Raw genomic sequence first — 21,764 nt, forward strand, 5'->3', positions numbered from 1 at the left:
TTGTGCACATGCATTTGAGTATATGGGGTGACAACATTAGCATGACATGTCCCCCTATAAAAAGGTATTTCCTGTCAAATTACTAAATCTCTTCAAGCTCCAGGGTACGCAGCGCTGATGGCAATACATTTCTGGATGCGGACTCAGACAAAAATTTGTTCGCTTGAACATCATTTCGTAACTAAAGATTTATTCATTCAACAAAAAGCTGTACAGTGGAAGTGCTTCTCTCAGTCTACTGATGAAAGATTCAGGGGAGGAACTGCTGTGAGGCTTTGAACACGGAGGCGTTCGTTCCGTATTTGCGGAGAAGATCTTTGGCCTTTTGTTGGAGCGACTCCGACACGGACGGTGAAGACTTGCTGAGGTGAAGGAGAACCAGGCAGCATTCAACCACGTCTGGGTGAGGGAACATCTGAAGAGGACACAAAGGTGGGATTGTTCACTCGTAGTGATGATGAAGGGAAATCTGTGCTCATGTTTTTGGAGGTCAGCACTTCAAACTGACAGAAACTTAAATCCTTAAGGAGTTTATTGCAAGAACAAATTGAACTCCTCCTAGTTGATTAGTGTTATAAGTGGTTTCTGTCCTCGTGATTTGAGGAACAAACAGGTGAGAATCCGTCATTCTCATCCTCATATCTGGGCATTGCAAACTAGGTATCAGATTTTGTGAAGTTTTGGATAAACTTTGTAAAAAATATAATTTCACTCAAAACTGACAGAGAAACTTGTATTTCCAGACAGGAATGCACTCTAAGGAGGTTTGAGAACATGAGAAGCTGCCCCTCCTTCCTTCTCTAGTCTCGTACTGTGATGGTGCTGTGCAGGCAGCTGTACCTTGACTGTGTCCGGTAGGTCAGCCAGCTGTTTCTGGTGTTCTGACATCTTGGTGGACAACGAGAAAAGATTCTCCTCCTGCTGCTCCTCTGGGCTGAGGGACAGAAAATACAGACGCTTAAATGAAGATACCAAGCAGAATGTTGGGGGGCGGGACCAGACCTTAACCGTGCCACTTTCTGCATTTCCATAAATAGAGTTCCAGCGGTTAGTCCAATTAAGCCCAAAGCGGGTGTTACTGCCTTTGATTGTCTGTTGCGTGCGTACATTGAACTATTAGAACATTAAGTTACATGTTATTATATTTTTTGTACAGTTTATTCATCCCTTTTAGGAAATTCTTGTTCGTTTTCTGTTGTTGCGTTAGCTTCCACCTTCAGTGCAACTCTGTTCCGTCATTAGTCATTTGGTTATTTATACTTTCAAATAGGAAAATAACAACGAATGAGTCATCATCATCATCATCATCATGAATAACCAATAACAGAGTCACTCACCCCTGGCTGTCTGCTGTCTCTCTGGTGGTGGAGATCTGTGTGGGCGCGTCGGCCTCTTTCTCCCCAGAGTCCAGCTGCCCTCCCTGGACTCTGCTGTGTTTCAGCACCATGGCTGCCAGCCGCTCCTGGATCTCGCTGACTGACCTCTGAGTGGCCTGACAGGCAGCATGGTGCTCCGACAGCAGCACGGACGCATCAAAGTCCAGTTCATCACAACTCTGGGCCGCCGGGCCGAGACTCTCTTCTGCAGCATCTCCGTTCACCGCTTTACCCTCCGCCTCGTCTCCGGGGCCGGAGTCAGCTGCTGGGGGGGGATGTCTGCTCCGGGTCTGGATGGAGTTGCTCCACCATTGTTTATACAGATGGTGGTAATGGACGAAAGCCTGGAGACTCTTAGCAGCAGCTTCGGGTTGCTCTTCTGTGTGATGAAGTATTTTGGAATGTTTCCTGGAGCAAACACTGACGTCATCTGATGAAAGAGAGAGAAAATAATTAATTATAGATGGTGGTGAGACAACTTAAAGATCACAAATCAAATAAATACATTGTGGCTGCAACTAATGATTTATTGTATTATGAATTCATCTATTGCTTAATCATAATAATGGTAGAAAATAGCCATCACAAGTTCATACAACTTGTGGTGCATTTATGGCCACAAATTAAATTTTGGGATGTAAATTATGATGTCAAAAGTCACCACAGGGTGTCGCCATATCAACCAAAACTGTTTTTTTAAAAAGGTTGAGACTAAAACTAAACAGTTTACACTTGAATATTTTACACTTAAATGCTGACATGCAAATATCTCTCTCTCTGAGAATAAATATGGTGTTTGATTAGACGGATAGACGTACTGTCGGGGAACAGCAGCCTGCAGAGCTCTGCGGAGACATGGAAGTGTCCGGCGTCTCTGAGCCAGGCCACCGTCTGCCACAACTCCTTAATCAGCTGTCCATCATCGTCCAATAACCAGCTCAACACAGCACGGGTCAGATGGAGGGACGAATACAGCTGAACCTGAGGACAAGGGAGACAAAAACAGAGAGACATCAAGACAGAGTCAGATAGAGGACACGTTTGGAATCCTGAGGGTCAATTTATCTGACTTTCTTCATCTCTAAACTCACTTCAAGACACTTTTGTAAATATTAAAATTAGTGTTGTTTGCCCTTTTTAACCAGCATGCATCTGAAAACATAAGGTACGAAATCAATTCCACAGTTTGAGGACTGTACCTGTCTGAGAGGGATGTTGGCGGTGGGCGTTGGACTCTCCACAGACTTCAGCTCCTGCAGTAGAGCCTCGGCGCTGCGGTGTCCTTCTGAATTTTGTGAAACCCCAAACTTCTTCTCCCACAAGTCTCTCACTTGGTCCTGGATGCTGATGTGAGGCTCGCCTGGCGACGCCCACGGGTGACTGGAGACGCAGGGCTGAGATGCTGCCTGAGAGTCTGGCAGCATCTCAGTCATCAGCTCAGCCACGCAGAGATGCAGCCTGTGGACCTGCAGGAGTTTGAAACAATTTGGCAATCATATTTTTTATTCACAAAAGCACAATTTCTTTTTAGATCCTATATACAGAGTTTGAGCCTGCCTATTTAATGTCTTTTTATGATTACCAAGGTTTTTGGCTTGTCCTAGGCTGCATGTTTTGTTCATAAATAGTGAAAATACAGTAAAAAAAATAACATTATTGGTGTTGCAGGAAAGTTTTTCTGCGTTTTAAGATCTTTTTACACCACTGACCAGCAGGCTCTCCTGTGAGCTGAGGACCTCCTGGGCTCCGATCCAGTCCTGAGCAGTCACCAGGTCTTTAGCACACCTCAGAGCCAGAGACTGAGCCAGAGCCACCTCTCCTGAGATTCTCGCTAGACCGGCCGCTGTCCTCAGCGAGGGGACGTCATTCTTCCTGGCGATGACTTTAGCGGCGTCGAAACTGGCACCGGCAGCCAGGTAACTGAAGGACAGCGTCAACAGGAAAGGACGAGTTTCAATAATGCGTTGGTAAAATAGATATGAATATATATTAAATGCCGCTGTAAACAAGAGACAAGGACAAGAGGAGACAACAAGTCCACAGGTCCTTCCAGTTCTCACCATTTGGCGGCTGCGGAGAAATGTCCGTCCTTCTCCAGCGTGGCGGCCCAGCAGGTGTACAGCTCCTTCAGGACGGGCTCCTCTGCTGGCAGCCGGGCTTTGACCAGAGCTATGGCCTCCCTGACATTCAACACACACACAGACAGATCTCTTCTGTTAGCATGTAAACACACATCAGCTGGAGTAGGCACTGTCAAAATCAGCATTACATTTAAAAATGAAAAGAATTAAGAACAATAAAGTTGAAATATAAAAGTAATTTCATTTTATAAATCACTTTTGTAGCCCAACAAATGGTGCAAAGCAAAAAAATAAATAAATAGCATAACGCTATGTAAGTATATGACCAAAATAATATTAAAAAAGAAACAATCACTAGTTGTTATTAAAAAGTAAAAGATGCCGTTAGTGAACCTGTAGAGCTTGTGGGAGCGCAGCAGGTCGACGGCCTCGTACAGCTTGTTGATTGACAGCAGGTGGGACGCTGCCTTCAGGTACTGCTCCTGCAGACACAGCTGCTTGACGAAGGCCTCCACTGTCCGGCTCCACACCTCGAACCCGGCTGGAGGAGGAAACACAACATGAAGCGTTGCAACATCTAGACGCCTCCTAATGTTGTATCTATTCAGCTTTGAACATTAATGCAACGTCACGTTATCATTATACATGTACGACTACTGATTCTATGGTTTATTTATCAGGGTTACACAGCCAAGTTTTCTCTGTAAGACAACAGGAAGAAAATACTAATGTGAGTGGTGTTGAAAGATATGGAATATAAAAAAGGGACTCCTACTTGGCTTTGACAAGCAGAGATTTGTTAGACATTTACATCCAACTAAAAATGGAATCAGTGGTGCTGAGCAACTTACAGTCACTGTGGCGTGTCTTTTAAATTTAATTTAAGTATGATATCAGGTGAATAATTTGAAAGATAAACAAGAACTTTGGAAATTACCTGTTTTCCCATTACTATTTTTAGCAGGTTGAAATAATGAGAAAGTTATAATTATGAAATGTTAAGTTACATTTGACTTAGCATGACAAACTTTTACATAGAAGTCTCACTAGATGTATTATGTTCAACATTGTAATTCAGAATTTTGACCTAAACAATTTGATTAGGTCAGTCAGTTTAGCTTGGTAAGTCTCTTATCATTCCTTATTTTAATATTTTTTTCTGGTAGTAATGGTCTTCAATACAAACATCTCTATCTGAATCCTGACTGTTAGATTTAAGTTTATCTGTGCAACCAGCCTCTGGTGCATATCTGAGGCACTTTTCTTTCAGAAAACTGTCTGAAAACAGTGGTCAAAATGTTGCATAATATCTCTATAGATCAGATAAGGTGTCAGTGTTAGCTTAAGATCAATGTTAAATATAAACATACACCATAACACAAGTCCGTACCCATGGGAGCGATGGAGAGCAGGTGGTCACTCAGCTCTCCTCTCTCCGTGGCGAGCTGCAGCGCCCCCTCCAGGTCTCCGCTCCACAGCCGCAGGTACACCACAGTGTCGAAGTGACCCGCCTCCACGTGACCCTCCTCTGGAGAACAAGAGACAGGTGACTTCACTGACCCAACATCTGACATCTTCACTCTATTTAAGGCTTCTTCTCATGTCCCTATTCCTGACATGAACACTGATTTAGTGCTGAGATTTTATCACGACAAATAAACGTTTAAACCTGGCTGAATTCATGCATCATGAGCACTCTCAGAGTATCTAAAAGTTGTTTATGCACTCACTTTGAAACTACAAATGGGCAGATTAAAAAAGTAAAGAAAATAAATCCCTGAAGGACATGTTTTATTAAACTGAGCTGTGTTTTTCACAGAGTGGACATACAACATACCTTCTGCCTCGAACATGCGATACAGAGCCTGTCTGTCGGAGAAGAGGCCCAGATGGATGTGCTCTCCTTGGCCTGGGACACACCGTGGAGGGGGGGCTGCAAACCACACACACACACAGTCCAGTAAATACATGTTCTAAACCATCTTTCTCTGTATTAGAATCTGAGCCAAACATCTCCACAGCATGCTGAGCTTTACCAGCGCTGTGTTTGACGGAGGCCAGGGTGATGCAGTCTTGCAGCAGATCCTCTTTGGGCCGATGGTCCATGGAGGTGCTGAGGGGAAGCATGGAGCGAGGCTTCTTCTTCTTCAGCAAGTTTAAGTCTGGAGACACACCCTTACAGTTACATACAGAACCGTTATACACCCAGATTAAAAAAAATACATTTGTTTTTATAGCATTAAAGTACGTACCTGGTTTGTCTTTGCTTTTTACGGCACTGAAGGATTTCCTTTGCATCTCAAAAGTGGCTGAAACATAATTTCAGAAGTACGTTGGCTATACACTTAAAAAGTCCCAACAATTTTATGGTTTTTTTCCAATCTGTAACAGCTACTCTCTTACCTGATGGAGGTACAGGACTGTTGGTTGAGCTGACCTCATCTTCCTCATCTTCACCAGACATCTCCTGCCCCGTCACCACCTTCTCTCCTCCTCTAACTGGCTCTCCGTTCGTCTCTGGCGGCGCCGCTCCTCCGGCCCACGACGTCTTCTTGTTCTTCTTCTTCTGCTTGGAATTGGTCTTCATCTTCTCCTTCAGGTCGACCATCTTTTTCCCTGAGAGGAAAAGCATGTGAACGTTATACAGTCTGCTGGTGACACCAAAGGGCAGAAAGAGAACTTGTCTTGTTTTGAGGGATGTGGTTCTGGGTGATTTAAGACAGGTGTTCACCTTTAGGTGGCTTTGTGAACTCTTGTTTGGAGACTTTCCACTCCTGCAGGGTGAAGTCCTTCCCTCCAGTCCAGATCACATCCGGATCGTCGGGCGACCAGTCCACGCACAGCAGGTAACCTACGTGACCCCGGTAGTTGGAGACAGACGCCTCCTGCAGCACGTCCCACACCTGAAGAGCAAAAAAACATCCAACAGCGTAACCTTGAATTATATTTACAAGCTCAAAGAGGGTTAATCAGAAAGGAGGAAAGTCTACAAACACTGATTCACTATATTTAAAAAGTAGAAAGGTATTGCTTCACACGTTTTTTTTTTTAACAAAAAGGAGAATGTGGCATTCAGAATCAAGATGCTGTTCTACAGTTTTGGTGATTCATATAAACTCTGGTGCATCCGACAGGAACATTATTGTGTTGGTCTACCCGTGATGCTGGTCTGGTACTGACCTGTGCTGTGCCGTCATATGAGACGGTGACCAGCCGGGCTTCGTGGTGCGGACTCCAGGCCATGCCGGTGATTTTAGATGTATGACCAGTCAGCCTGCGATACGGCTCCGTCAACACCACGGGGCTTTCTGGAGGATTCTCTGTTCATCGGGGGAAAAAAAAAAAACCACACAAATGTCAATACATACCGAGCTCTTCTAATGTTACATATCAAAGATGTGATGTTTACTACTCCTCAGGTTCAAGGGACAAATGCAAGCTCTCATAAATGATGTAGCGCAGACTGGATGAGACAATGCGTTTGAGGTCTCCACCCACCTATGATGGAGCGGAGATCGTGCACGTAGACGGTGGCGTTGCTGGAGCCCGATGCCAGGAGGCAGTGCAGCTCCGGAGGGGAGTTGTGGTCGTGATGCCACCGCAGCGCGTTGATGATCTTGTGGTGCTGCTGGATGCTGCACAGCAGCCTCAGACTGGGAGCCTCATACACTTCAATACACCTGCAGCACAGATCATGTGGTCAGAGAGATGAAAACAAAATAGATCACAAGAACTTTGTTAGGAAGTTAAAGTAGCAGAATTTCCAAGACAAAGACGTGAAAACTAGGTAGCTATGACAAATTAAAAATGATATCTATATGTGTTAATAAAGGAAAAGCAGTATTAACACATTTAAACACAGGAAAAAAAACTTTAAAACTATAGAACTTTAATTGGTTTCAACGTACTGATGAATTTTCTCCTCCAAAACACAAATGAAGCATTGTGACAAATAAATATTTAACTATGGAGGCAGTATAGATCTTAAAATCATAATTCTTAACGATAGCTGTTTGGGTTTCATGCTTTAAAAAAAACATATATTTTATTATTCTATTCTACAGAGTGTTCAACTTACTTGACATCTACAATCAAACCCAAACAAACAGAGATAAAGTTCTAATATCACAGACTTATAGTGTTGTATCTAATAAATCATCATAACAGAGAGTTGTGCTTTTAAGTTTGGACTGTCAATGAGTCTGATTTGCATAGCCAAAAGACTCCACACAGTCAGTGGACAGTTGGTCCCTCACAGGACTCCACAGGCTGATGTTCTATCATGAGACGGGTCAGGCCCGTTCAGGTCACTCACCCGTCCTCGTTGCCGATGGCGACCACTTTCCCATCTGGCTTCCAGCTGAGGTCGGTGTGTGGAGACAGCTTGTGCTGTTGGGAAGCAGAGCTCACCTTCATGACCTATTCAAATCACCTCACTTTACATTCAGGAGAAAAACATGAAGCAAACAGTCGCTGCAAGGAGCTGGATTAAAGCTCCGACGAGTCTGTGAACTTCTCATGGGACTTTTCAGAGTTTGTTCTCCACCTGGAGGTGTGTTTACATGGTGTTATTGTGGCTGACAGGTTGACTTAAGGGTTTATGAAGTCTGTGTTCGTAGATGTAAGAGGACACCGAGAGAAGATAAATGTAAAAAGTACTCAATTAAAGGTTTGCAGAAACCCTGACATCATTTCAATTCTCTGAATATACCTATGATTATTGTTTTATTGCTCATCTTAAGAACTCAGTGCTGGGTGTCAGATGAGGTGGATGCCGCCATCCTGTTTATCCTTAAAATGTGTTGACATTTTTATTTTATGACATTAAACATTCAAAGAAAAGAGATCGGTCCCTTTGTGTGCACATACCATCCAGTATGTATGTGTATGTGTTGCTTTCTGATGCCATGCAGAACCACTGGTATAAAAGAAAGAACTGTACTGCTGCAGTATTTTGAATAAACCTGGAGGAATCACTCAGCCACAGGTCGAATGGGTCCATGCCGGTAGACACCTTTACTTACTTTGCTGACCTTAACCACATGACAACAGACTGCAGATAAAAGGGCTCAGAGAATGATAAAGTCTCATCATCATCATCATCATCATCATCATCATCCCTCTCACCTTGATGTTGTTGGTGTCTCTGATCAGCTTGTCGACGTCCGAGGCATCTCCACTCAGCTTAGACGGATCGTGCTGCAGGATGATGCCTTCACCGGCGCAGCTGTACAGGCTGAAGGACGGCTTTCCTGAGGCTGCACCTGAACATCACACGCAAGAACACACTCTATTGATATGAACCTTTTAACACTTATGAACACTTCAATGTATTTCAGACTTGTTCCTGTACAAGTTGAAAATATACTCTGGGCACCACGCGGAAAAATATATTACAAGTAGCTCTCAGTGTGCAGGAGGAAGGCGCTGGACCTTATTGTAAGTCATTCTGACGATCTGAACCAATGAGATCACAGAACTCCGGGTAAACAAATAAGTGGCTCCTTTTGTTCGTTTAGGGGCCTTAAGCAGATTGTCGGCACGGCAACAATCACGTTTATAGCTTCGAGGCCGAGCGACTGATGTGGTAATCAAACTGTCATCTGCCGACAGCTGGTGAAATTAACTTCCCGCGTCTTGATTTCCCCACGAGCGACCGAGGTGGGGGGGGAGGTGAGCAGTCAGTGTTTTCTCAGCACACTCAATTACAGAGTCAATTACAAAAAGGGCGTGTGGAGATGTTTGGGGCTTTTTCGCTGAGTCGTTGGTTGTTCCGGCGTCCCACCGTTCACCTTTTTTTTTTGCTTGGTCAGAGCGTTTAGGTGAAAAACAGCAGCAGCTGCTAAGAGTTCGTTAGGAACTTACCAAACGACATCGGGGGCACCGGGGGGCCCCAGGCCAGCGTGTACACCGTTTTCCGGTGATAGGAGCTGGATATCTGGGGAGGCCTGGGAGGAGACGAAGCAGAACAAATGCCCCGTCAGGAAGACATGACGGAGAGAGCTGCAGGACAACGGCACTCAGGGGACTCGAGGGATGATGGGAAAAAATCCACAAGGCCCCCAGCAAAAAAATAAAAAAATAAAACACTATAATATGACTTCATGGCTTTCAGAAACGTCTCCAAACTCAGTTCAAAAACAAAACACAACAGTCATCCCCAGTTATGTTACAAATAATTAACATAATCATTTTTTTTCAAAGGCGCCTCTTGGGTTTTTATTATAGACAAACAAAAGCTTTATTTATTTACAGTTTTTCCTACAAATAAAAGCACTGTATGCATGCTTGATTCTTTCTTTAACCGTGAAACAAAGCTGATTTTTGAATATGTTAAACAATGCATTCTTCATATCCATGTTTACATGCAACCACTCTTCTTCACTGCTTCTGAATGCTTCTTTTCTCATGACCCCCACAAAATGTCAATCAAAATGTCAATCTGGTAAAGAATTTCAATCACCGATAATTCATTTTGGTAAATTATTTTTGGCTTTTTTTTTAATTAAAATTAAAACAGGACATCTAATTAGCATAGCAACTCTACGGTAGCAGAAACAAAACAAAAAGCCACGTATGAAACTACAGTACAGTTGTATTTGTAGAGTGTTGGAAACGTACATATCTTAGAGACATTAAAACCATAAAAAAATAAAAAAAATGAACCTCACCTGTTTGAGAAGACTTCATAGATGCCAACTTTACCATCGTCTGTTCCAAAAGACAAGGATCCTTCTTTTTGTGGGTGCCACGCCAGCTGCAGATAATAAAAAGATTTCTTGATGCACTTAATCTTATCTTTGTGTAAAGCACAAGTTTCTGAAATGAGTAATGGCTGGTGATAAAGGAGGGCTGGGTCGGGTTGATATTAGCCCTTCATAAGATGTTTTGATATCATTCAGCCATTGTCCGTGAACCTCAAACTTTAAGTGATAAATTGATACAATCAAAATCATATTAAGTTTACAAATGTCCTTTTTGGATTTTATGGCTGCGAGCGGCTGAAAGGAGTTTTTAAAGTCGTATCAGCAGCTCAGTGGAGGGTTTTATTAAAAAGCAGACATTTAGACAGTAGAAAAATGTCACTGTTTTATTAGACCCTTTTTTCCAGACCCTAACATTCATAAATTATATGAAATACAACTTTTTATACCACAAATCAAAAGATTATTACAAAACAGTTAGGCTACTTGCTTTGTTAACACCAGCAAAAAAATGTTTTTATGAATTTAAAGAGAAAATCAAATTAAGCCCAAACTTCTTACCGCCGTGACCTTGGACTTGATGCCCTGCCAGAAGGACCGGGTGTCGTACTGGTTCTGGGTGGTCAGTGTGTTCCACACCCGGATCATGTTGTCACCGACGCCCAGCGCCAGACACCCTGCACCCACGGGGGAGAAGGCCAGGGCGTAGACGAAACCACCCAGGGTGGGCAGAGTCCAGCAGCAGTCCAGAGAGGCCAGGTCCCAGCATTTCATCTGGAAACAAAAAATACAGTCAAGGCTCTTTTCAAATACTCAAATACTCCCTTTTTGGAAACAATAAGAGTGTAGTAATTTCACAATAAGATCATGGTTAAATTGTGTGATTCAAAGAAGTCAAAATATTTCATATGCGTTTAGTTCAACAGATCGATTCAAGCTTTCCCCTAATTTTAGAAAACCAATAAATTCTTTCTTGAAAAAAAAAAGGTCAAATATATCCTGTAACACACGGGTTTGGAGTTGGAACGCAGCCGTGCAATCAGGGTTGACACTGCTGTGAATATCAAGCGAGGCCTGACTCCTGATTTGGTATGTAAGTCCCAAAAATGTCTAAACGTTGCAGGATGAGAGGTGACCTAAACTCTCTCAAATAAACAAGCTGCTGGTGATTATGAATTAAAGCTTGGTTAAGCCTGGCCCACCTCTCTGTCCATGGAGGTGCTGATGAGCAGCTCTCTGTCGTCCTGCATGCGGACTGAGCTCATGTTGAAGACGATCCTGTTGTGGTTCTGTCCCTCTGAAGACGTCCCAAACAGAGTCCACCTCTGCTTCCCGGTCCTGGTCAAGTCCCACATCACCATCTCACCACTGGGAACACACAAACACACGTATATACACATAAGTCAAGCATGTTTATAGCCATTTCAAGCAATTGAAGACAAAATGTTATGTAACTATACATGTACATTTCTGTGTCATTTTAGCCAGGACACTCAACAAAGAGACACCCTGATCACAGCAGACTATAAATAAGAATAAATAAACTTACAGTAAAAAAAATAAAAATAAAAAATAAACTTACTGGATTTTTTTCACTTACTTATTTCATATTCTTTACTGTGTAATTACTTATTTATAATACTTGTTTTGATCTTGTTTTTTACTTATGTCTCTTGTTTGCACTATCCTCTCTTATCTTATCTTATCTTACTGGTAAATTGGCGGCTGATTGGCAGGAAAGTCATTAATTAAGGGTTTATAAAAGCAAAGCAACTGCTCACATTTATGTTTAAAACCAACACTGCTGAATAAACTACAGACTGACAACTGAGCTCTGCTGTTGTTATGTTTCATCAGGCTCCCTGTGATGTTTCCACTGATAAGACGAGTGTGATAAGACGTGTGTGTGTGTGTGTGTGTGTGTGTGTGTGTGTGTGTGTGTGTGTGTGTGTGTGTGTGTGTGTACCCGAAGCAGCTGGACACAAGCTGTGTTGGTCGTCCCTTCGGCCAGTGGACGTGGAGCCAGAGTCTCTCTTTGACACCGGGGTCGACTGCAGAGCCTCTCTTCTTCAGATACGGCAGCTTCATAGTCATCACACCTGCAGGGGGGGGAGATGAGAGGTGACAGAGAGGATCAGCCATTTCAATCTCTCTTAAAAAAAGAAGATATCAAACTTCGCAAGAATCTCTTACTTTTCCCCTTCGCTGAGCTCCAGATCCTCATCGTCTGGTCTTTGCTCCCAGACGCAAGATAGCAGCCCTTCTCGTCTCCTGCAGACGCTCCGCTGGTTGCTGTAGGATGGAAAAAATGCATGTACAAAAAAGTGTATAACCTTTTTTCTGTCAGAATTTTGTGCAGAATTAACAGACATTGAAAATGACAAAATAGCTGCTACTGCATTGAGAAAAGCAAAAAAAAAAAAATCATGCACCAAACCAATGTAGGATTGTTGTTTTCTTTGTTTTTTTTTTTTTAATGACTGCATAGCGCTACCTTCCATATCCTCAGGTCTGCTGTAGAGGACGTCCTCGCTGGCCGACGGCGACCACGCCAGCGAGTGGATCTCATCCTCGTGTCCACGGAGACGGTGCATCACCTCGCCTTTCTTACTCACATCGATCAGCACGATCATCCCGTCTTTGTACCTTAGGCAGAAAGATGAGTCTGTCACAGCACTGTCACAATCACTGATAATTCTATTCTATTTTGCTATTGCAGCTAAAGGATGAATTTGACTAAACTTTAGACATGTTTTCTGCTTTCACCATCTGTGAACACTCAAATCAGACTTGTGAAGACCCCCTGTTTCAAATATACTAGAAGGCAATTTTAAAAAACAAATGTATACAAATGAAAATGATATGGATTCTAGGACTTATTTATTTTTATGTTTTGTATTATTATCAATAGTCTTATTATTATTATATTAAGTATAAGGGGTTCACAATTTCACAATCCCAGATAATTTGTCAAAATGAATAATATCTAAACTCAAATGAAATCCATGGTATTTATAAAAATAAAAACACATTTAAGACTAAATGGAACTTTAAGAGTGCAAAAAAAATTTATCTAGGGATAATAACCAAACTAAACCCCACTGAAAACGTCTTAACTTTGGTTCAGATTATCATTTCTTGACTTTGTTTAAAAATAATATATGGCTGTGGTCTTCTTACCCCACAGCCACGAGGCTCCAGGTGTGAGGGGAGCAGGTGAGGCAGAAGATGGTCCTGGGTTCTGGGAAGAAGCTGGCCGTGTCTCCTGTGTTGTACCAGTGACAGACCACAATGCCCTTCTCATCCCCCGACACCACCAGGTTTTTGTCCACTGGTGACCAGTGCACCGCTGTGACAGAGTTCTGTGTGTGAGGGGGAAAAAAAAAAAAAGAGGTGACATCCTGTTGAAACTGGACATAATTTATATTTTAATAATCAGCCTCCAGTAGAAAAGCTTTAGTTTCTTATGGTGGTCAGACTACTGTTTCCGAGGTTTTTCTACCTTCAGGGGAAATTCACTGGAAGGAAACAGACTTTATTCATTTTTCTCAATTTATGGGATTGAACACTTTAAAATTCTCCTAAACACCTGATAAATAATTTAGTATGAAATCATTGTTATCAGTATTGCCTTAACATAAACTGAAAGAGTATGTGATGAATTATTAAAAAACAAAAACCTAAATGGAAAGCCCTCTTTTGCCTCTCTGAATGGATTTACAGTATACGTTTGTTTTTCTCGCTTTGTTTGCTTGTTTATGAATAGAAATTCTGAGCTATTAAGGGACTGAATCTGTTATCAAAGATGGAAGCTTAACCATGCTGTCATTCTGTGGCTTTTTTTTTTTTTTAGATCAAGCCAAACCACAGAGAAATGATCCCTTGAAGGCATCGTTTGGAGAATAAAAACGCCCCCCCAGAGAGACTGAATTGCTGCAGAAATCAGTGCCGTTTGTCTCCCTGCACATCCTGTCGAGCTCAGATGGTTAGCTTTCTCTCTCCAGACCGGGTCAGCACCCCACTGTCGCCATGACAGCACAAGCATAATTGACAGGCTCCTCTATCTGTATCATCACTTCTTCTGTAGAGACAGACTACTACAGAAAAGCAAGCCTCCTAGTTACCTCTGCTGCTGATGCAGAGCTGACTGCAGCCTGCAGGGGGCGCCAGTGCGGCGTGAAAACACATAGGTTCTGTTGCAATGACACAACAGAACCGGAGAGTCGACACTCACCTGATGAGCTGCATGCTCCTTTATTAGAGTCCTGTTGTCTGAGTCCCAGAAGCGAATCGTCCCGTCATTGGAGGAGCTGACACAGAGATGACTCTGTCCTGCATGCTGACAGAATGAAAAGCCAGACACCAAGTCTTTATGGCCGACGAGCTCACCTGAAAAAAGACAGGGAGGGTTGGATATCAGCCTCTTATTGTGAAGATTGAACATGAAAGATAAGAAAAGGGCCACAATATACCAAAACGGAGGAATACTCCTCTGAATTCTCTGCTACATTGAGTCATAAGATTTTTTTGAATGATGGTTTGAAATTAGAATTTAAATCACACAGCCTAACTGAAGACATACGGGTTCTGACATTTTAGAAAGTGAATTATAAATTTGAGAAAAATAAATCAGCAGCCCTAGGTGCATTCATTTTTCAATTAAATTCCACATATTTTACATATGAAATAACAACATAAAGTCCTCTGTGGCTCTGGAAAAACTTTCCAAAATCTGAGGAAAATAACCCTGACTGTGATGTCATAAGGGTTAGTTGGATTTGGGATTGTGACTTTGAATGTATAACAGAGAGCCTGCATAACAAACTGGAGGTGTGTGGAACTGGGAGTCTATATGTTTGTCTAGTGAAATATGCTATTGAGTTTAAATGTGGGAATAAAAGAGTTTTTGATTTGTTCATTCTGAAAGTCAATAGGAACTTGTCTTGAACTAGAGTGTTCCTGCTCTGATTGTGGATGATGGTTTGAGATTAGAATCATAAATCACACAGCCTGTCTGAAGACATAAAGTTTCTGACATTTTAGAGACTAAACGATCAATCGAGAAAACAATCAGCAGCCATAGATGCAACTATTGACTATTTTTTATTATTGATTAATAATCCTTTTTCAATAAAGGAGCATTCCACTGATTTTACATATGAAGTAGCAGTATAAGGTCTTCTGTGGCTTTCTGAAAAAGCTTTTTGAGAAGATAACCCCAAAACTTATTATGATGGAATCCCATCTAGATAATCCATTAATTCAAATTTAAAACCTGCATTATAAACTGGAGATGTGTAGAATTGGGGTTATACAGGTGATGATGTTGAGTTGCAATGTGGGAATTAAAGGGTCCAGTGTTTTTGATTTGTTCATTCTGAAAGTCAATAGGAACTTGATTTTTCCTGCTCTGATTTTTGCAATTATATTTAGCATTATTAATCAGTTTATAGTCATCACTAGACTGTGCATGTTACTGATTTTTGCAATTATATTTAGCATTATAAATCAGTGTATAGAGCCATCACCAGACTGTGCATGTTACTGATTTTTGCAATTATATTTAGCATTATTAATCAGTGTATAGAGCCATCACTAATCATGGCATGTTACTGATTTTTGCAATTATATTTAGCATTATAAATCAGTGTATAGAGCCATCACTAGACTGTGCATGTTACTGATTTTTGCAATTATATTTAGCATTATTAATCAGTTTATAGAGCCATCACCAGACTGTGCATGTTACTGATTTTTGCAATTATATTTAGCATTATAAATCAGTGTATAGAGCCATCACCAGACTGTGCATGTTACTGATTTTTGCAATTATATTTAGCATTATAAATCAGTGTATAGAGCCATCACCAGACTGTGCATGTTACTGATTTTTGCAATTATATTTAGCATTATTAATCAGTATGAGCCATAGAGCATGTTACTGATAGCATTATTAATCAGTGTATAGAGTCATCACTAATCTTGGCATGTTACTGATTTTTGCAATTATATTTAGCATTATTAATCAGTGTATAGAGCCATCACCAGACTGTGCATGTTACTGATTTTTGCAATTATATTTAGCATTATTAATCAGTGTATAGAGCCATCACTAATCTTGGCATGTTACTGATTTTTGCAATTATATTTAGCATTATTAATCAGTGTATAGAGTCATCACTAATCTTGGCATGTTACTGATTTTTGCAATTATATTTAGCATTATAAATCAGTGTATAGAGCCATCACCAGACTGTGCATGTTACCTATCCACCCAGGTGATCAGATATCTCTTGAGCTGACTGTGAATGTGTGTGCATTATTAATCAGTGTGTGTGTGTGTGTGTGTGTGTGTGTGTGTGTGTGTGTGTGTGTGTGTGTGTGTGTGTGTGTGTGTGTGTGTGTGTGTGTGATGCACACTCACCTGTGACCCTGCAGGAGGATGCAGACACATCTATCAGAAAGATGATGTTTTTGGCTCCGACGCCCAATAACCCGCTTTCGTTGACATCACTGCATCGTGAGCAGTACCAGTTGGGTGAGGCGGGGAGTGACCTCTCGTGCATGACGCCTCTGGTCCTTTAAAGTTCACTAATTCTCTGGTTAAGTCCCGTAACATGTGTGCTTTAGCTGCACTGTCGTAGCGACTACACTACCGGCCGTACGGCAAGCGTGGTGTCGTAAATCCTGCCAGCGCCGACTACGGCATCCTATTGTGGCCAAACCATGTCGAGTTCGCAATGTCAAACACACATTATTTAAATAATATTAATATATTTTTATTCCCACCACTTTTTAAATAATACTATTAAGAAAAATTAAAGTGATAATGTTAAGCCAAATTGAAAAAAAAATTAAAAAGCGAGAAATGTCGCTGTTGAGGCCGTAAACATTACTGCCGTCAAGCAGACAGTGTAGTGTCGTAAAAATGCAAGATGGCGACTGCAATGACAGGACGTGGTAAGAGAAATGCAGCCTGGTTTTTTGGCTGAAATGCACCATGTTACGTGTCTGCTGACGGTGTTTTAACGGAGTCGTTCTTGTTTTTAGGTATGGCCTTTCTCAGGACTATACCCCGGGTGATGCATTCAAGGTATGTGCAGGAAAATCAGGAATTTAGAGCTTCAAAGCTAAGCTGACAATGCCTCTGCGAAGGACACATGTTTACCCCATGTAGTACTGACTTGTTTTATTGTAGAATAAAAGTCTAAATGCTAATATTAGTCTTCTACACACAAATGATTCCACATAAATGCTTTGGGCCAGACTAATTGGTTTTTGGTATGTTAAGTTAATGTTAGAAAAAGCTGAATGTTCTGCACATGTTGCATAAGTTCCTTCTGGAGAACCTTCATAGTGCAAAAGTGAAAGGGTAAAACATGTTGTGTTTTGTTGGACAGAGACCTGTAGCATCCCTCAGAGCATAGATGCTGAGCAGGTTCAGATCAGTCACATATGAGCATTTCCTTTTTTTTTTCTCCCCCTTTTCCTGAATGTCTCTCCAGGTTCCAGGTTCTGGGTCCTCAGCAGCTCTCATGTCTCCACACCAGCACATCCCTTGAGTCAAAGCATTGGGAGAAGAGAAACATGAAGGTGTATCCACCCCAGAAACCAGATGATGATCGCAGACCAGCAGTGAGTCTTTCTGTCTGCTTATAACATGAAGTGCAGAGGGAGAGGACGTCCAGGGTGAAGGAAACGTTATAATTACAGAGTGTAGTGCTTCAGAGTTGCTTTGGATTGTTAATCACATAGTTATAGTCCTCTGTACAGTACCAGTCAAAAGTTTGGACACACCTTCTCATTCAATGGTTTTTCTTTATTTTTATTTTTTTCTACATGGTAGATTAATATTGAAGACATCCAAACTATGAAGGAACACATATGGAATTATGTGGTAAACAAACAAATGCTCAACAAACCAGAATATGTTTTATATTTTAGATTCTTCAAAGTAGTTGAATGAGAAGGTGTGTCCAAACTTTTGACTGCTACTGTATATGTTAAATGTAAATATTTATGTTTTGAGTGTGTAAATCAATAATTTCCATATCCTCAAACTGTGCATAAGTTGTCTTTTGTCTCTACAATTATCTGAATACTCTTGGGGGGGGTTTGTTCTTCAGGAGATCCACCACAGCAGGAGGCAGATCAAGTACAGCAAAGACAAGATGTGGTACCTGGCCAAAATGGTGAGACCCACAACGGAGGATTTCCTCATAAATATCATATATTCATGTAAATTACAGCTCCACTTTAGTGAGTTATTATGCACTGGTCAACTCAGCCACATGTTTTAAGCATGCTTGTTTCAAACAGGTGTTGACAGAGGTTGCCTGTTGATGAAAGTCAGCTGAGAGAAAATGTAGAGATTTGGGGTAAAATCCGGTGGTGATTTATCTGCTTTTGTTATGTAGTGGGATGATTTAAAAGGGTGTCAACTGAAATGTGATGGAAAGTATTTGTACACAACTATATACATATATCAGTACACATCATTAGTGTATCCAGGAATATTTAGAAATGATTTTCTAACATTTTAAGAGAAGGAATTTTCACTGTTTTGTCATGATCTTCTGTACATAATTGATAATAAAAAAACCTGGCATATTACATTACAGTCATTTAGCAGTCGCTTTTATCCAAAGCGACTTACAATCAGTAGTATATTACATATCATTCACCCATTCACACACTGATGACAGGCTACCATGCAAGGTGCCACCATCAGACTCTAACTAACATTCATGCAACATCCAGTCCACACCGATGGCAAGCCTTCGGGAGCAACTTGGGGTTAAGTGTCTTGCCCAAGGACACATCGACTGCCGAAGCCGGGTATCGAACCACCGACCCTCTGATTGGAGAACTACCTTGCTCTCCACTACACCACAGCCGCCCCTGCATATTTATGTCATAATAGAGTGCTGCAGGAAGGAGCGTTAAACTATTCCGTTTTTTTTTTTTTAATGGGTTCAAATGTGTTCAGAATTTCACACTTTCCATTATTAAAACAACTGAATACTCGTACTTCTCCAAGGCTGTACAAACCATTTAGTCCTTCTGAGTTTTAATCTTATCTGCTGCATCCGGCTTTTCCCTTTTTGTTTTTCCCATGAACCCACTGTGGTCAGGGTTGACTTAAACATGGTGCTAAAAGAAGTGGCTCCCTCGGCCGATGCAACACCGTATAGTCCTAACAGCTGTAGAACAAAGGGTGAAGTTATTGTTTGTTCTCCTTCACAGATCCGAGGGATGAGCATTGATCAGGCCATTACACAGCTGCAGTTCAACGACAAGAAAGGAGCAAAGATCATGAAAGAGGTTAGTAGCTGAATGTTCACCTTTCATTATTGTGTGTTTAATGTAATTAGACACCACAGTCACGGATATTTTCCTCAAATTCCTGTATGATAACAATGTTTCCAATTTCACGGCTCATATATTTTTATTTCTAGAGTTGTGTATTCATGCATTGATTTGACAGCATTCCCATCACACCAATGCACTAGAAGTGTATTTATAGATGTCACAGCGCCTTTTTTTCCTTTTTTTTTTTTCGTTCAGGTTCTTGAGGAAGCTCAAGAGATGGCGGTCAAAAATCACAATGTAGAGTACAAATCCAACCTGTATGTAGGTAAGTGTCTACAGCTCTGATGGGAAACACTACAGTGTAAACTACTTCACATTATTAACACAACAGAACCTCCGGTAGCTGGATGGCTAAAATTAAAAACAAGGTTTTTAATAATAAGCAAGTTTTGATATCACAGCTATTGGCAGTATTTATTCAAATATTTTGACTATTTATTTTTTTTAAATAAAAAACTTTTGTTTCCCAAAACCATTTAAAAAATCTCAGTCATCACGTGCTGTCAGCCATTGTGCCCAAAGCAAGAAAATGAAAATTCAGAATATCTGTTCTATTCTGATAGCTGGATCAGGTATCAGTGACAATGAGGCTGATCTATTCAGTTAAATTAGGCTTTATACAGGAATTTAAACTCCTGTTTATGTCATGTCCAATATGTTAATGCATTAAGTTTACCATCTGCATTGTAATTCCGGTTAATTTGAAGGTTGCTTGTGTACACTTTAGTATTTTAATAATGAATAACATTTCAGTAAATGTGTTTCAATGTATTTATTTGTTACATTTTGTTTAACAAAGGGAGTAAAGAAATGCTTAAGTCAAGCCTAATGTTGCCGTCCACATAAAAGACTGATCCCAGTCACTCCCTCACAGTGAGGCATACAGCTAGTTCAGATCGGTACTCTATCAGCCAAAGCCCAGATATCTGTATTGGTGTCTGGACTGAAAAAGTGTGATCAGTGCATCACTACTTCAGAACGGGGGAAATGACCTTCAGTAGGAGGGTGAGCCGGTAAGAGCAGTAGATTACCTTTGAGTTCAGATGGCGTGCAGAGTGGGTAATTTATGTGGAGTTGAGCACGTTATCACAGATAAGCCTAAACTCAGCACACATTGTTATTTTGACCAGTTTTCATTCAAAGGCACCTCTACAAATTAAACGAGTATTCTGTACCTTATCGCTCTCTCTCTCTTTATATCTCATCCCCTCTTTAATAACCCACCTCTCCCCCTCCTCCTGCAGCTGAGTCCTACTCCGGCAAAGGGAAGTACCTGAAGCGGATCCGTTACCACGGCAGGGGGATGTTTGGCATCATGGACAAAGTTAACTGTCACTACTTTGTGAAGCTGGTGGAGGGCTCGCCGCCCCAGATCGAGGAGAAGACGAGCTTTGACCAGGCCAAAGAGTACGTCCAGAACCTGAAGAACCGGACAATCATCCACAGCCTGTAGACCATCTGATTGGATAATATTTATCATGTACCTTTTACTGTATTTCTGTCTGTTTGTGTTTCTTTAACATGACATTTGTAAATAAACAAATAAAATAATGGGTTATGAGCCCAAATAGAATTACTTTGTCTTGTGTATTATTTTGAAATAATATTGACTGCAGCCAGTGATGCAGTTTTTAAACACAGTAATGTCTACTTCAGACAGAGACCACAAAGCACAGCAATGTTTAAGAATAGACTGATATTTATGTCTTTTTCTACAATAGGTAATCACATTTTATCTGACATATGATACATTTATGCTTCACATAAAGTAACAGTTGGCATTAGTCGCATCTACAAGTGCTCCGTTCAATAGTTGGAAGATTGAATATTTAGTAGATAGATTGAAGGTACACCTTTAAGCCCTGTGATGTGGTTAGCTGTCTATTGTCCAATCAGGCTAATAGATGTTTTCTGGGTGAACTTGTTTTTTGTTAATTTAAAGTATTTTTGTGTAATAATAGTTAATTACAGTAGCATTAAACAAATTAAATTAACATAATATAGAAACAGAACCAAAAAGAAGAGCAGCAGGAGAGTCTGTTGGTGGTAGACGGGTGCAGTACTTCACGGAAAATGTATTACCACATCAACAAGTGCAGACGACCAATGACGACTTTACTCTTACTGTTTGCACCACTACCAATGTACACATTTGTTTTTTGCAACAGTTTACAAATGGCTAAATCTACCCAATTCTGAATTATACATAGTGCCTCGATAACCTTTTGATT

General features: G+C 41.1%; 2 protein-coding genes across 2 annotated transcripts; one reads left to right on the forward strand and one right to left on the reverse strand.

The window, feature by feature from the left end:
- Window positions 1-179: 179 nt before the first annotated feature.
- Window positions 180-16,874, reverse strand: gemin5 (gem (nuclear organelle) associated protein 5). The gene is made up of 28 exons (XM_054625362.1): window positions 16,586-16,874; window positions 14,396-14,550; window positions 13,342-13,523; window positions 12,656-12,807; window positions 12,355-12,453; window positions 12,128-12,260; window positions 11,364-11,529; window positions 10,723-10,935; window positions 10,129-10,214; window positions 9,323-9,405; window positions 8,585-8,721; window positions 7,773-7,846; window positions 6,956-7,137; window positions 6,638-6,777; window positions 6,189-6,360; window positions 5,861-6,073; window positions 5,710-5,766; window positions 5,494-5,619; window positions 5,295-5,390; window positions 4,848-4,985; window positions 3,851-3,998; window positions 3,437-3,556; window positions 3,086-3,296; window positions 2,576-2,842; window positions 2,195-2,357; window positions 1,338-1,806; window positions 841-934; window positions 180-415 (listed from the first exon to the last, which is right to left on the reverse strand). The coding sequence occupies exons 1-28, from the start codon at window positions 16,725-16,727 to the stop codon at window positions 251-253; spliced, it is 4,383 nt and encodes a 1,460-aa protein (XP_054481337.1). The 5' UTR covers window positions 16,728-16,874; the 3' UTR covers window positions 180-250.
- Window positions 16,875-17,059: 185 nt separating this feature from the next.
- On the forward strand, window positions 17,060-21,090 carry mrpl22 (mitochondrial ribosomal protein L22). The gene is made up of 7 exons (XM_054626235.1): window positions 17,060-17,121; window positions 17,212-17,254; window positions 17,667-17,796; window positions 18,288-18,353; window positions 19,408-19,485; window positions 19,729-19,798; window positions 20,778-21,090. Exons 1-7 carry the CDS (start codon window positions 17,097-17,099, stop codon window positions 20,984-20,986), a joined length of 621 nt encoding a protein of 206 aa, XP_054482210.1. The 5' UTR covers window positions 17,060-17,096; the 3' UTR covers window positions 20,987-21,090.
- Window positions 21,091-21,764: the final 674 nt, after the last annotated feature.

Source organism: Anoplopoma fimbria, chromosome 24 (genome assembly GCF_027596085.1).
Source record: "Anoplopoma fimbria isolate UVic2021 breed Golden Eagle Sablefish chromosome 24, Afim_UVic_2022, whole genome shotgun sequence".
Taxonomy (NCBI): Eukaryota; Metazoa; Chordata; class Actinopteri; order Perciformes; family Anoplopomatidae; genus Anoplopoma; species Anoplopoma fimbria.